At 41.0% G+C, this 15,444-nt stretch overlaps 2 protein-coding genes across 3 annotated transcripts in view; one reads left to right on the forward strand and one right to left on the reverse strand.

Moving 5' to 3' along the window:
- Positions 1–8,240, forward strand: part of gtpbp3 (GTP binding protein 3, mitochondrial) — a 60,119-nt gene extending 51,879 nt beyond the window's left edge. Inside the window, exons 7-9 of the mRNA XM_067431224.1 lie at positions 3,322–3,487; positions 4,541–4,840; positions 7,905–8,240. Of these exons, the coding sequence (XP_067287325.1) occupies positions 3,322–3,487; positions 4,541–4,840; positions 7,905–8,136 (698 nt within the window). The 3' untranslated portion in view covers positions 8,137–8,240. The remainder of the gene's footprint in view (positions 1–3,321; positions 3,488–4,540; positions 4,841–7,904) is intronic.
- Positions 8,241–10,431: 2,191 nt separating this feature from the next.
- plvapb (plasmalemma vesicle associated protein b) lies at positions 10,432–15,267 on the reverse strand. Of its 2 annotated transcripts, XM_067431188.1 has the most exons (6): positions 14,387–15,267; positions 13,909–14,305; positions 13,396–13,480; positions 12,629–13,314; positions 12,448–12,526; positions 10,432–10,963 (listed from the first exon to the last, which is right to left on the reverse strand). In XM_067431188.1, exons 2-5 carry the CDS (start codon positions 14,293–14,295, stop codon positions 12,455–12,457), a joined length of 1,230 nt encoding a protein of 409 aa, XP_067287289.1. In that variant the 5' UTR covers positions 14,296–14,305; positions 14,387–15,267; the 3' UTR covers positions 10,432–10,963; positions 12,448–12,454. The 2 variants fall into 2 exon arrangements, with proteins under 2 accessions (XP_067287289.1, XP_067287288.1); XM_067431187.1 differs by having other exon boundaries at positions 13,909–15,266.
- Positions 15,268–15,444: the final 177 nt, after the last annotated feature.

Genomic DNA, 15,444 nt, shown 5'->3' on the forward strand with positions numbered 1-15,444 from the left:
CAAACCCAGATGGACTGCCCCTGCCACAGCCTGTGATAAGCAGTCCGCCACATGGTTGTTCTTACCGGCAACATGTATTGCAAGTCCGTGGTGAACTCTGAAATGCAGGACAGATGACTTTGCTGGCGAGCTGACCACGGCTCAGCCACCTGGCCATAGCAAAATTCAGCAGCTTGTGGTCCACAAAAGCAGTAAAATGCCAGCCTTCCAGCAGGGAACAAAAGTGTCTTATGGTGAGGCAGGACCCAGAAGCTCCCGCTCGAAAGTGCTGTACTTCCATTCACAGGGGTGCAGCTGATGGCTAAAGAAAGACAGCGGCTGCCAGGCCCTGTCAACCCACTGCTCGTAGACAGCAATGACAGCGTAGTCTGAGGCATTCGAGGTGATGGTGATGGGGCTGTAGGAGAAGGCTGTGCCAGCATGGTGGTGTTCGCTAGTGCTGCCTTAGTGGAAGCAAAAGCCTTGTCTCTGCTCTCAGTCCAGTCCATGGCGTGCTTTGGTTTACCTTTCAAGGTCTCATGCAATGGCTGCATGAGCTAAGAGGGATGAAGGGGTGGAAAAAGTTCATCATGCCGAGGAACTCTTGCAGGGATTTGACAGTGAGCGAGCGTGGGAACTGTGTAACCACCTCCACTTTTGATGGGAGAGGGACTCACACTAGGCACGCCATGAACCGGTCCCGAGTACGATTGTCCCCCCTCCCCACTCACCCGCTGGCCTGCACTCACATAGGAGGGTTTCAGCATTCGTGCCAGAGCACGCTTACGTCATTATGGTGCAACGGTTTTGGGTTTCAGCATTCGTGTCGGAGCACGCTTACGTCATTATGGTGCGACGGTTTCGGGATAAACAGGAAGAGTGGCGCTCTCTGAACACAATGGAGTCCATCGCTCTGTTTTCTTTGTGGATAATTTTGTGTCGTTTGGTCCACGGTGGTCCACAGCCCTCTCACAGCCTGTTGTTAAACAGATGTGTCGCCTTAGTGGCGCGAAAATGTTGGCTAATCGAGCCGAGCCCGGGCACGGTTCGGAGCACTCACACTAGTCAAACGAACCGCGCTTTGGTAGTCAAACGCACTCGGGCACGGTTCAAACTGGCTAGTGTGAGTATACCCTTAGCCACTCAAAAAGGGTTTGGTGATGCCAGGTGTTGGGACTTGGAGGTGCTTTTCTACTAGGATGTCACGTCGTTTTTTAAGGCTGGATAGCATGCGCAGGAACTCAAACAGACTAAACTTGCCAGCCAGGTTTGCGGAAAAATTCGGGATTGGGTATTGCCCAGGTGCCATTGCCTCCTTAAACCGTCAATAGAACCGTCGCTCCACACGGGTGCCAGCTGCTGCCAGGTTTGGGGACGATGTGGAGGGGTGAAGCCCATGAGCTGTCGGATCAGCGGACTATGCCCAGGTGCTCCATGTTTGCGAACTCAGCCAAAGCAAGATGCTGTTGCGGATGAAAAGCAGCCTGCCTACGTGGCCAATGCTCATGGCCACTAGCGTTTCCCGACCTGCCGAAACTACATAGTGAACAACATTTTTTAGCCTTGGTTCCAAACTTTACATAGCAGAAACACAAGCCTGAAGGTCTTTGGGGGCCAGACAAAGCTGCTGCCGACAAGAAGAGGTAGCAGGGATGAGTGTGGATTCATTCTGAGTCAAAGAAGTGATGTCCGTGGGAAAAAGTCCCTGACTCGCCAGGAAAAATGGATCAGCCTCTTCAGCCAGTCTCCGGCAGTCAGTGATTATGATTTTGGCTAGTGCAGCTCTCAATTGGGAAGGCAGCTGACACAGGAAAAGCTGGGTGAAAAGAGAACCGGGCTTGTGATCACCCAAGAGATCCAGCATATGGTCCGTGAGCTCAGACTGTTTGTTGTAACCCAGTCCTTGAAGGGAGAAAAGCCTGTTGGCTCACTCATCGTCCGACAGTTAAAACGTTTTCAACAGGTGGACTTTTAGTGCTGTATAATTCTCAGTTGCCAGAGGATTTGTATGAAGGCTCACCACACTTGATGCCGTTGAATTTCCGAGTTTAAAACTATATAAATACTGTTCGTTTTCTTACACAAACCGCTCGTTTCGTGTCTTAGGCCATCAATGTGTACTTATGATGGGGGATTCTTTAATTTATGGCCGCTACTGATTGAGTGCTCCAAAAGGTCTCAGCCTGCTGCATGAATAATGACTCCTTGAGTAGGTGCTACACAATTTATTTGACCTAAAGTTAAACTTAAAGTCTGTTCTATCAACAATTGGAAATTAAACATTGTCACAATGGAGAATATGGATCAACCAGAGTTTTCCCTCCAAACAATCTTGGGTGCCATACAGCAGAGCAAAATTGAAACGACTGCCCATATTGACAATATGATTCTACCCGTGCAGACTACTTTAAACAATATACAAGGGTCACTATCTACACTATGTGACCAAATTACAGAGTTGGAGCATCGTGTAAGTGCCACTAAATGTAACATTGAAGATTTGACTAAGCGAGTTGCTGCGCTTGAAAAGGAGAACACATACCTGAGGGAAAAAGCCGATGATGCCGACAACAGGAGCAGGATTAACAATCTTCGCTTCACTAATGTCTCGGAGCACAGTCCAATTTTTGTCCTGTGTTGGCCACCGTAGATTCTCTATGCACTTCGAAAGGGAGGGGGGGATACAATTCACAACCTCAAAGGTAGATGAAGTTTACACATTGCATCTTTAAAGATTAACTGTGATTTTATGAAGTGAAATGCATTTTTAAGTCTTTTGTGCACAAACATAGACGTTTTATAAATTGTTGTGTATAAATGCATTTTTATAAATTAGGCGCAGGAGAACCAATCCATCCAGAACCTTTACCTGAACTGTAAAGACTTCAGTTGTTGTTGTCTTTAAACTTCCTAACAGAGGCCTTTTCTGCCTCATTTTGTTTTTGTACAACCCTTCCAAATCTTTTTTAAGATTGATGTCTCCTAGGGTTATCTCATCTAAAAAGTTGTATATGTTCTTGCGCATGCATTATTTGCTACGTTTCTACAGGATATGAACTTTGTGTTGTTTTTGTGTACTTGCAATCACCACATTTAAATATAGTTAATCTTGATTTTCTTGAAGTCTTGCTGAGCTCCCTTGTAAATGCCCTCTGCCCTCCATCCTGAGAAATGAAAGACTTCTGAGAAGTCTGAGTTCAAGAAAAGAAGGTCTCACGGGCCACCCAACATCTCAGCTCTTAAAGGGGAAATCGTGAACTAGTTAATTGTTCCTTGAGGTGTTTTTCTTTGTTCTCCTTATTAGTTTCTGAACTAAATTCAGTACATTCTCTCACTGTGTAGCTCAGCGTCCTGCTGCCATAGTGTCTGCCACAGCTGGGACCACCAGAGATGTGGTGGAGGTCCCTCTGGACATCGGGGGCTATCCTGTGCTGCTGAGTGACACAGCAGGGCTACGGGACACCACAGACAGCGTGGAGCAGGAGGGTGTCCGGCGCGCCCGTCAGCGGTATGTATTTAGGGACACGTGTGGGAAAATCAAGGTAAAATAAACAGAGAGGCTTTTTTGCGCAAACAATTCAAAGTGATAAATATCGCCATCCTAAAAATGGCCTGTAGAGGGGAAATATCTCTCAAGATTTTTTGCCACTCATTGTGCCGTGTGAGGGGAAATGATCTGTTTATTCACAGACTTAGATATAGGTGTGCGCCAAATTATGGACAATATGCAATGCAAACATTTGTTACATACTGTTTGCAGAAAAAGGCAGCAGTTTAGTGGTGAGTTTGTCTAAGAATTAGCCATTTATTATTTAACAAAATATCAAAACAACTTTATTTTAAGGCAAGATAGCATAAAAAATATTTTTAAGAAACATGTTACAAAAGAAGTTGGTTTTACTTCACACAATAGATGGATGTCCAAATTGACCTTGAGGAAAACTGACAAAAAATGAGGGATAGATAATAGATTTTTTTTTACCGATATTCACAATTTTTACACTCATGTAGTTTTTTTGTTGCATATTAACTTTAATTTTTGCAGCTATGCAAACGTTTGGAATAAGTGCTTTATTTATTTCTGTAATTCAAAGCTGAATCATTAGCATCATTAGCATTTCAGCATCATTGCTGCAGTCTTTAGTGTCACATGATCCTTCAGAAATCCTTCTAATATGCTCATGGATTATTCCAAACCTTTAATAATTGTATAGAATTGAGACAAATCCCAAAACAAAAATGTATTGAGTCTAGCATAAATCATTTGCCGTTATTTGTTATTTGTATCTAATGCAATGAAAACAATTAAACATTTGTAAGTCCATTTAAAAAAGTGTCCAAATCCTTTTTGCCATCTCTGCACATTAGGCCTTTTTCCTTATTCCGTTTTACCTTTGTGTGTTGTGGTGAATAGCTGTACACTGTACATTATGCTGTGATTTAATAATGAGATGGCATTGACAGGAAGTGGCCACTTTGTTTCTACGAGGTCAAAGGCTGTAAGATGCTGACCAGGCTCAGGAAACAGGCTTAAGAAATGACCTTCCTCTGCTGCCCACAGGGTGGAGCAGGCAGATCTGTCTCTGGTGGTCGTGGACTTGACGCAGCTTCCTTCAGAGCACCAGCTACTGCCTGTCTTCCTCAGTGGACACTTGAAGAATATCCTGGAGCACTCATCTCACAGGCAGGAGTGCATCCTGATCCTCAACAAAAGTGACCTCATCTCCGCGGAGCACAACCGCAGCATCCAGGCTTCCCTCGAGCAGTCCCCTGATGTTCCTCCTGCTTGCTTTTTGTCCTGCCACACCAGGGATGGCCTGGAGGATCTCCTAAATTTATTACAAAACAGACTAAAGACTCTGTAAGTGGAACTGGTCAACCCAGAAATCTGTTCTGTGATTGTAGAAATAGACAGACAGATAGACGGACGGACAGATGGACAGACAGACAGACAGATATATAGACACAGATAGACGGACAGATGGACAGACAGACAGACAGATAGATAGATAGATAGATAGATAGATAGATAGATAGATAGATAGATAGATAGATAGATAGATAGATAGATAGATAGATAGATAGATAGATACGGATGGATGGACGGACGGATAGATCAGACAGACAGATAGATAGATCAGACAGACAGATCAGATGGACAGATAGATCATACAGACAGACAGATAGATCAGACGGACAGATAGATAGATCAGACGGACAGATAGATCAGACGGACAGACAGATAGATCAGACGGACAGATAGATCAGACAGACAGACAGATAGATCAGACGGACAGATAGATCAGACAGACAGATAGATCAGACGGACAGATAGATCAGACAGACAGATAGATCAGACAGACAGATAGATCAGACGGACAGATAGTTCAGACAGACGGACAGATAGATCAGACGGACAGATAGATAGATCAGACGGACAGATAGATCAGACGGACAGAAAGATAGATCAGACGGACAGATAGATCAGACAGACAGATAGATCAGACAGACAGATAGATCAGACGGACAGACAGACAGATAGATCAGACGGACAGACAGATAGATCAGACGGACAGATAGATCAGACAGACAGATAGATCAGACAGACAGATAGATCAGACGGACAGATAGATCAGACAGACAGATAGATCAGACGGACAGATAGTTCAGACAGACGGACAGATAGATCAGACGGACAGATAGATAGATCAGACGGACGGATAGATCAGACGGACAGAAAGATAGATCAGACGGACAGATAGATCAGACAGACAGATAGATCAGACGGACAGACAGACAGATAGATCAGACGGACAGACAGACAGATAGATCAGACGGACAGACAGATAGATCAGACGGACAGATAGATCAGACAGACAGATAGATCAGACGGACAGATAGATAGATCAGACAGACAGATAGATCAGACGGACAGATAGATCAGACGGACAGATAGATCAGACAGACAGATAGATCAGACAGACAGACAGATAGATCAGTCGGACAGACAGATAGATCAGAAAGACAGATAGATCAGACAGACAGATAGATCAGACGGACAGACAGACAGATAGATCAGACAGACAGATCAGACAGATAGATAGATCAGACAGACAGATCAGACAGACAGATCAGACAGATAGATAGATCAGACAGATAGATCAGACAGACAGATCAGACAGATAGATCAGATGGACAGACAGATAGATAGATCAGACAGACAGACAGATAGATCAGACAGACAGATCAGACAGATAGATCAGACAGACAGATATATACACACAGACAGATGGATAGATAGATAGACAGACAGACAGACAGACAGGATGGATGGATGGACGGACAGACGGATGGACGGATATGCTGCATTTATTTAATTAAAAATGCAGTAAAAGACGTAATACAGTGAAATATCATTGCGATCTACATCATCTGTTCTGTGGTCAAAGCTGGTTTTATCATCATTACTCCAGTCTTCGGTGTCACTAATCATTCTCATAGGATTTGATGCTCAACAAACATTTATGATTATTACAGTGTTGAAAACAGTTTTGCTGCTCATGGTGCTGCTTCATTTTTGTGGAAACCACCATACCATTCAAACATTTGTGATAAAATTAAAAAAGACAGAAATTAATACTTTTGTTGATCATACATAGGCTACATTAAATTGATCACAAGTGTTATTTTTAATATTACAAAAGATAATCATTTATTTAATAAATGCTGTCCATTGAACTTTCTCAATGAATCTTGAAAAATAAAATGTATCATGGTTTCCACAAGATTAAGCAGCACAACTGTTTTCAACAAAGATAATAATCAAAATTGTTTCTTGATAATAAAATCCTCATATGAGAATGATTAGTGAAGGATCATGTGACACTGAAGACTGGAGTAATGAGGATAAATTCAGCTTTGATCACAGGAATAAATCACACTTTACTATATTCACATAGAAAAAGGCTGCTTTCATTTGTAATGGTATTTCACAACATTACTGTTTTAACTGTATTTTTGATTAAATAAATGCAGCTTTGGTGAGCAGAAGATAAACATTAACAAAGCTGTCAGTTAGCACTGCATTATTCATATGATATAGGCCTACTCTATAGTCAATAAATAGCCTACATTGAGATAAATTGAAAAACACACATAAAGCATATATTATCTCGATTGTCGTCGTCACCTTTCAGCTCATAACGATTGTTTTCCTTCAGCTGCAGCTCCAGCGTGACAGTAAGTTTCTACGAATCCGCTTTTGGACTTTCTGTGAGAGCGCCTCCTCATATTTAGATACGAATAAAATGACAGGTCATACATAGGTTATTTTTTGTCTCTGAATTTAAATCTTGATGTATTCACATTGGTTTCTATGTATAAATAAACTTCCCCGTGACCTCAAGAAGTGCGCAATCAACCGAGGTAGAGAAAGCTGTCGTTAGCGTCCCTGTTAACTTGCCCGCCCTCGCGCAGGTAACGCCGGTTCGAATCCCGCTCGGAGCGGGTCGACTAGGACTAGGACCCAGTAAAAGTGCGGGGGATGAAAATACACTTTATTAAAAGTGCGGGGGATGAAAATACACTTTATTAAAAGTGCGGGTCCCCCCGTAATCTACGCCCATGCTTGAATTGAACACTAAGCTTGCTTCCTTCCATCTGTCAGACTCGCGTGGTAGCCAGGCGTCTTATTCGCAATTCGGTTAGCGATTCACGTAAATGACCCAATTGACCAAGAAAACGGCGGATCAGATAGATCAGACAGACAGACAGATAGATCAGACAGACAGACAGATAGATCAGACAAACAGACAGACAGATAGATCAGACAGACAGATAGATCAGACAGACAGATAGATAGAGACTGTAAATAGTAAACCTAATTATGACACATTGATAAAGTCTTTGATGTCTGTGTGTTTAAGGTGTGGCGACCCACTGAGCGGCAGCCCGAGTCTGACTCAGAGCCGACACCGGACTCACCTGCAGAAGAGCGTGGAGGCGTTACACCAGTACTTTCAGTACAGGGACGTGGACCTGGTGCTGGCGGCAGAGGGGCTTCGTTTGGGCCTCTCCAGCCTGGGCAGGATCACCGGTAGAGTCGGTCCTGAGGAAATTTTAGACACCATTTTCAAAGACTTCTGTATTGGGAAATAGAACAACTAGAATCAAACAATAGAAGTGTAAATGGGCCAACAAGGAAGATGTTTATCATTTTTCATTTGTAATTCTAAAATAAAAATCTGAATCAAACATTTAAAGAGAGTTTATTTTCTGATTATTTTCCAGGGCATGCACACTACTGTTCAAAGCTCGGGGTCTGTAAGATTTTTTAGTAAAATGAATTAAGACTTTTATTCAGCAAGGATACATTAAATTGATCAAAAGTGATAGTAAAAATATTCATCACAATATTAAGCTAGCCAACTGTTTTCAACTTCAACTGACAAGTAATATATAATAATAAGTACTGATAATTAATACTGATAATAATAATAATAATAATAATAATAATAATAATAATAATAATAAATGTTTCTTGAGTAACAAATCAGCAAATTAATAGAATTATTTCTGAAGGATCATGTGACACTGAAGACTGGAGTAATGATGCTTTGACATCACAGAAATAAATTAACTTTTCTACTTTATTTTAATAGAAAACTATGGAAGATTGATTCTGCCACTGAATAATAAAAAGGTAATTGCGACTTTATCTCACAATTCAGAATTTCATCGCAAATGCGAGTTATACAGTTTTGAATTGTGTGATATTGTGGGATCTTTTTCCTCCAAAATTGGACTTTATAAAACAGGTTGCACTTTATTGTATTTTACCTAAGAAAATACTGGATAATGTAAGGTAACTTCAGAGTTAAGGTTAGGTTTAGGAGTAGGTTCAGGGTTAGTTAGTTGCATGAAATTATAACTTACTGTTATTACTAAGGTATGCTAAGTACATGTAACATATGTAACAAAGACACTAAAATAAAATGTTAACAAATACTTTGTGAAAATAAAGTATATCTGACAATTCTGAGAAAAGAAGTCAGAATTATGAAATATAACCCCGCAATTGCAAGAAAAAAGTCAGATTTGTGAGATAAGAAGTCGCAATTATTTTTAGTTTTTTTATTCCTTGGCGGGAACAAGCCTCCCTGGAAAATATTTATTTTTAATTGTAATAATATTTGACAGTGATACATCATTATTACAAAAGGTGCAAGCATTCACGGATGCTCAAGAAGCCAACGCACAACATTAAGAGCCGAGAGCTTATGTAGTTTCTAAAGAGCGGTACTACATAAGATATTTAAACTAAACTAACAATTTAGCTGATAAAATGTTTTAAAAAAAACCTCCCCCCGAAAAATGAAAAGCTGTTTCATAGAACGGCATGATCAGTCCAAACAGCCAACATTAGAGTGCACCGTAAACAGACAAATGTCATTTTCTTATTGCATATAGTATTCATAGTTTAAAATCTCGGCTTCTACAAAAACAATTACATTTCCTCCCTTTTTTAAAAGAACATCTTCACACTAGCCTAGGCAAAACTCAAACACACCGGTGACGTTCTGATGCAGCTGAGCATTCTCTGTGTTCAACTGTACCGGCTGTGTAGGAAGGAGGTGTTCAGAAACGGTCCCCACGGCCCTTTGTTCTCCTGTCAATCCGACATTCATTTAAATATTTATGTGTGCTTGCTGAACTCTTCACCCGTTTGACGACATCAGGGTGCGAGGGGCTGCGCGCAGCACGCTGTACCTTCTGCCTTCCTCTCATTCATGGCACTGTTGTGCTGTTGTTTCTGCTGATTAGTGGGGTTAAAACGGACCCATAAATCTCACTGGACTGCTCTACTGCCCTGGAACATATAGGTTCCTTGAGAATAGTTCCTTATATTGATTTGTGAATGCAGAAAAGCGAAAATATTTACGCATGTTGGGGCAGAAAACATCTAGCATAGACAAATCTTTTTTGTAACTAATATTTCACTCCCTCCCCTTCATATAAAATACACCACACCCAGATATTAAATTTAATCTTTAAATATGCAGTTTATATAACTCAGATTGCATGTTTAATATTTTAAATGAGATAAGGTTTTGGCCACAATTAGTCGATTTGACATATTGGGTTATGCTTTATTTTAAGGTGTACTTGTTACAGTATAACTATACCTGGGTAATATTAATTAACAACATGTACTTACTATATCATTAGTGTTAGTTGCACGTAATTATGCATAATTAACTGTTATTACTACAGTAAGTACATGTAATGAGGACACGGTGCAAACATTGTTTTACAACAACATGCATAATGACACATAAGGCAAAAGTATATGCAGAGGTGGTGTTATCAGTTTAGTGAACTAGAAATAGTGCATCATTTATTCACTTTGTCATAATTTACTGTTTTAACAAGTAAAAAAAAACAGAAATAGGATACGTTTTATGTCTTTTTATTAAAACAGATCAATATATTAACAAGGACATTATTTAGAAAAACAAAAACAGTAAAATGCCATTGAAACCTGCAAAGGGTTGAAACAAGTAATTGCTGAAACACAATTCTTATTGTGTCAAGAATATTATATACATCACAGCATGTGGAGGTTTCACATGATCAGGATCTCTCAATTTTAACATTAACTGATGCTTTTTTTCATAATTTTTTCATTTTTTTTAACTTCATATCAATTGTAAGAAAGGCAGTCTTTGTATTTACTCACATTTTTACATCCGCACTACTCTAAACAACAAAATCATCGTGTAAGTTCACAGCCCCCATCGCTTAAATACAACTATACAGTGAACTAAACATTAGAGTGCATGTACATTTACAGTGATCCACAGTGACAACATTATTTACATAAGACATAAGACACCGCAGGCTCAAAATCAGGAAACTCCCTCACTCAAAAACTCAGAGTCCGTCCTCCCTTGAGATTCAGATCATTCCTTTCTCCACACCCAACCTACGGGACAAAAGGAAAACGCTTAAATAAAACATTTTGAACAAGTCGTTAACTCTCCAAAGGATAAGCTCTTTATAAAGCATAATTATCCATATTTTCAGATTATAAATCACTGTCACTTGTGATTATAGCACTTCACAATGTACTGTATGTTTGGTTTTAGATCAGTCACATGTCCATCCCTCTGTTTCAGACTCTGGAGGTCCTGGGCAAGTTCTAAGGTTTGAGGCAGCGAAGTATACATATGAAGAAATTATTTTGTCATATATCACCTCATGATCGCATGAGGATTGCAGTTGATTGTGGGGTAATTTTATTATTTTGAAATCCTAAATTGAGCCTCTGTACACTAATTGGACTATTGGCCAAAAATATTCCTATATGTATAAGCTTTTTTGTGTTTAAAATGTATGTAATGAGTACATAATGAATCTACGGAGCCCCGCACATGACATGGAGTAAAAAAGTAGTAGGCTAAATCATTCGCACAAATTACTACCGTATATCATTCCCTCGATTTATAAATAGTGTGCACGTTTTACTAATTCGTTCCCTTCATTTGCTAAATTGTGCGCACAATTTATAAATCGAGGAAATTAATTAGTATAATCTGCGCACGATTTATAAATCAAGGGAACGAAATAGTCAATCGTGCGCACTAGTTATCTTTTTTTTCTTGCATGAGATGTAGGGGGCTACGTATGAATCCATTTTCTGAGCCGTGTTTTTGTTATCCTTCATCACTATTTAAACTATTTAACACTGTCCGGGACGCTTTCGCTGTCCAGTTCCTGCATGCCTCATCATAGACATAAACAGAGATGTATTGCCAGAGTGCCAAAATTTCATACTGCAGCTTTAACTTTTTCATGTTGTTTCAACAAAAAGCTACACAGAGACAGTGTGCCATTTATATATAGCTATATTTTTTTCTTCACAACCATCTCAGTAGCTAAGAGGCGTCCAATCCTGCTCCTGGAAGGACACTTTCCTTTAGGGTTTAGCTTCAATCCCAATTAAAAAGACCTAAACCTGCTAAACAAGGTCTTCAGGATCACTAGAAACTTGAAGGTAGGGGTCTTAGAGCTAAAGGATCTGCAGGACGGTGGCCCTCCAGAAGCAGGATTTGACACTGTCATGGTAACATTCTGATTCAAAATAAAGTTGCAGTGACATACGTCTTTGTAGGGTAGGTGTGTTTAATCTTGGTCCTGGAGAGTTACTGAAAATTTTAGCTCTAACCCTAGTGAAACGCATCTGATTTGGTTAGCCAAGGTCTTTAGGATTACTGGAAACTTCCAGGAAGGTGCGTTGGAGCAGGTTGGTTCTAAACTCTGCAGGACTGTGGCCCTCCAGAAGCGGGATCGGACCCCCCTGGTGTTGTATGTATAAACAGACAGTAATCCCCTGCACCCTTCAGAGTGGGTAGAGGCCAGTTGAATACTGACTTTCAATTAGAATTCTTCCCATGATGGGTAACTTACCTTTAGGTTAATGGCTCCTACCAGGTAAGGAGGGATGCAGGCCAGCCTTGCCTGGGGGCTGAAGACCAGAAGTTTTGGGCTGCAGAAGCAGTGGAGTTAATTATGGTACACTCTACAACATTGAAACATTGTCACAAAAAAAGTTTTATGCATCGTTATTCATCCCAACATCCCAACATACCTGTTGTACACAGCCATTTTGCAGAGATATGAGGGTGGCGTCCTTCACAGCAAGCTGTGCGTCTAGCAGATCTTTGGCATCCCTCAGTCTGCTCTGATCCTTGAGAAGCTGCTCCAGTTGTCGGTCACACGTCTGCTGGGCGTCCTGCAGTTTTTTGCTGCTCTCTGCCGCCTCTTTCTCTCGGCCTGTTTTACACTTGTCCAGTTCTGAAGTCAGCTCCGTATTCTGCACTTCCAACCAGCTGCTCTGCTTTTGAATGTCCGAGACTTTGGCTCCCACATTGTTGAGGTAGCTCTGGAACTTGTCCTCCACCTGCCGAGAAAGGCTGGAGCAGTTGGAGCGAATCCTGTCCATCTGTTCTTCCTGTTTCGGGCAGGTGAGGTGAAACGTGACCGAGTTGGAGAAGAAGTTGTCAATTTTGGTTAGGAAGGCACTTGTGACCGTCTGGATGCCTTGGAGAGACTGGGCAAAGTCTTCTTTGCATTTCTTGGTGTAAACATCAAGTTGGGATTTCAAATTCATGTTTTCCTGTCTTATTTGTATCAGCTGAGTATGATGTTCGTTTTTATCCTTCACTGCATTTTCCAAGTCAGTTTTGAGGTACTCCACTGTCTGGCTGAAGTTACTCTTAAGGATACCATACAGAACTTTCTGCTGATCCAGAAGAGTATTCAGAGTTTTTATTTCTGATGAGAGAAAAGAGAGGCACATTTACAGGAGAGCCCGTTAATGAATTTGATTATTCATTGATCAGTTATTACACTCACCGTTCTGATTGTTATTGGTTGGTGGACATGGCAGTGGAGTATTTCGAGTGCTTGCAAGCTTCAATTTATTGGTCTCACAAAGAAGCTGTAAAACAACCAATCGAAATTAAACTTGTAATTATTGTTAGGGTTAGAAGATTAATATACCAATAATACGATTAATTAATTTAAGGTAATCACACAAGATCTTAGAACTAAAAAAAAATTAAACTTAATTTCTCCTTTACTCATATCATTCCAAACCTGTATGACTTTCTTTCTTCTGTGGAATACAAAAGAAAGCATTTGTCTTTGGTCCATTCATTGAAAGTCAATAGAATCTCATGTAAAATCGCTTTGAGCCCCACTAACAAAACATTAGAAACATTCTTCAAATCATTATTTTGTTTTTCACAGAAGAAGGCAAGTCATACAGCTTTGGAATGATAAGAGGATGAGTAAATTACTATTTTCATTTTTGGGTGTTACTCAAAATATGATTTGAACATTCAGATGGAAGTAAAAAGGACTTACGAGGTTCTTCTGAAAGTTTCTGCTACTGACACTTGTTGCGTTCAAATCATTTTTCAGCTTTGTTATCTCTTTGTCTGCTGCTTCCTTCTCTACAGTCTTTGCTTTGAGGGCACCGGTGAGGTCAGCTTTCTCTTTTCTGAGTTTGGTGTTGTCTGTTGAGAACTTGTTAAAGGCCTGCTCCAGCTCTTCTACTCTCTTCTCTTCAGCTGTCTTCTCCGGCTGGCCGTACACAAGGAAGAGCACCAAACTGGCGATGATGAGGGACTGGATTAGAGACGAAAAGAAGAACACAATCCTCATGTAGTAGCCGCAGCTTTTCCCCTTCGCCTTGTGGATTTTTTTCGCCTCGAGCCCTAATGTGGCCCGGGAGTAGCTGTTGTTGTACATTTCTGCGGTCCTGAAGGAGATGAACTTTCTGATGCCTGGGATTCTAGAGGTTTGTTATGAAAAAGCAATGGTCAAAAGGTTACCAAAATACCCTGCAGTGCTGTCACACTCGTGGGCAAAGACATGTAAACACTTCAAGCAGGACACGAGGCGGCAGCTGCGTTTATAAACGTGGAGACACACTTCCCGCGCCGTGACTCTTTCCGGGCCCTCCCCAGGAAAGCTCCAGAGGTTATCGGTGCTTCACGCCAAACCTACGGAGATCTCCAGAGAGAAACGAACCAGAGCTCCTCCCTTACTTTCCCTCATAAATCACACCCAACCCTGACAAGCAATGCAGACCACCATCAAAAATCTAGATAGCACTTATTTAAGTTCACTGTGGGATTTGTGTTGAGATGTTTTTGGCGTCCATATTGCCATTTCTCAATATTTAATACCGAGTTAATGAATTTTATATCAAGTGTCATTTTGGAATCGCCCACTTTGGCCAAGAAAAACAATATTCCTGCAAAGGACAAAAGCAGGTCCTTCCATCTCTTCCTGGATCAGATCAGATACATAAACACACATGATCAAAACAACCCATCTGAAACGGTTTCCTGCAGAGCCGCAGAGACTATCGGTGGAGTCGGAGGGACAACAATGGTGACCCGTCATCCTCCTCGCAGGAATGAATAACAAACTCTCCCAGAAGCCCAGGAGGCGGCAGCACGTTTGATCCCGGGCTGCTGATGACGCTCGCAGCTGACAGCCGTGTCTGGGAGAGTGTGAAGAGGGAACATAAAGTAAGTCAGGGGTTTTCCTGCAGGCCATTGTCTCCTTGCCAATCCATCCTCAACGGAAAGTCATTTACAGAGGGTTTTTGAAACTGACTAAAAGTTCTCACAAAAAATCCCTTGCAGATTGCAGATGAGCTTTAAGACAAAAACAGGAAGCTGAATCTGCAAAAGACAGAGGAACTCTGATAACATTTGAAAATGAAGACAGATGAGCTGTGGATAGTATTACAGGATATCAGAGCGAGAGCTGAAAATCTATTCGTTATTCCAAGATTTTCTTGGTGCTATCAAATATTCAGTTTAATTTTAAACATAATTTCACCTGAAATGTAAAATTCTGTCTAATAAAAGTTGAGGCCGAGTAAAT

The sequence above is a fragment of the Pseudorasbora parva genome, chromosome 22 (assembly GCF_024679245.1).
Source record: "Pseudorasbora parva isolate DD20220531a chromosome 22, ASM2467924v1, whole genome shotgun sequence".
In the NCBI taxonomy this organism is placed as follows: domain Eukaryota; kingdom Metazoa; phylum Chordata; class Actinopteri; order Cypriniformes; family Gobionidae; genus Pseudorasbora; species Pseudorasbora parva.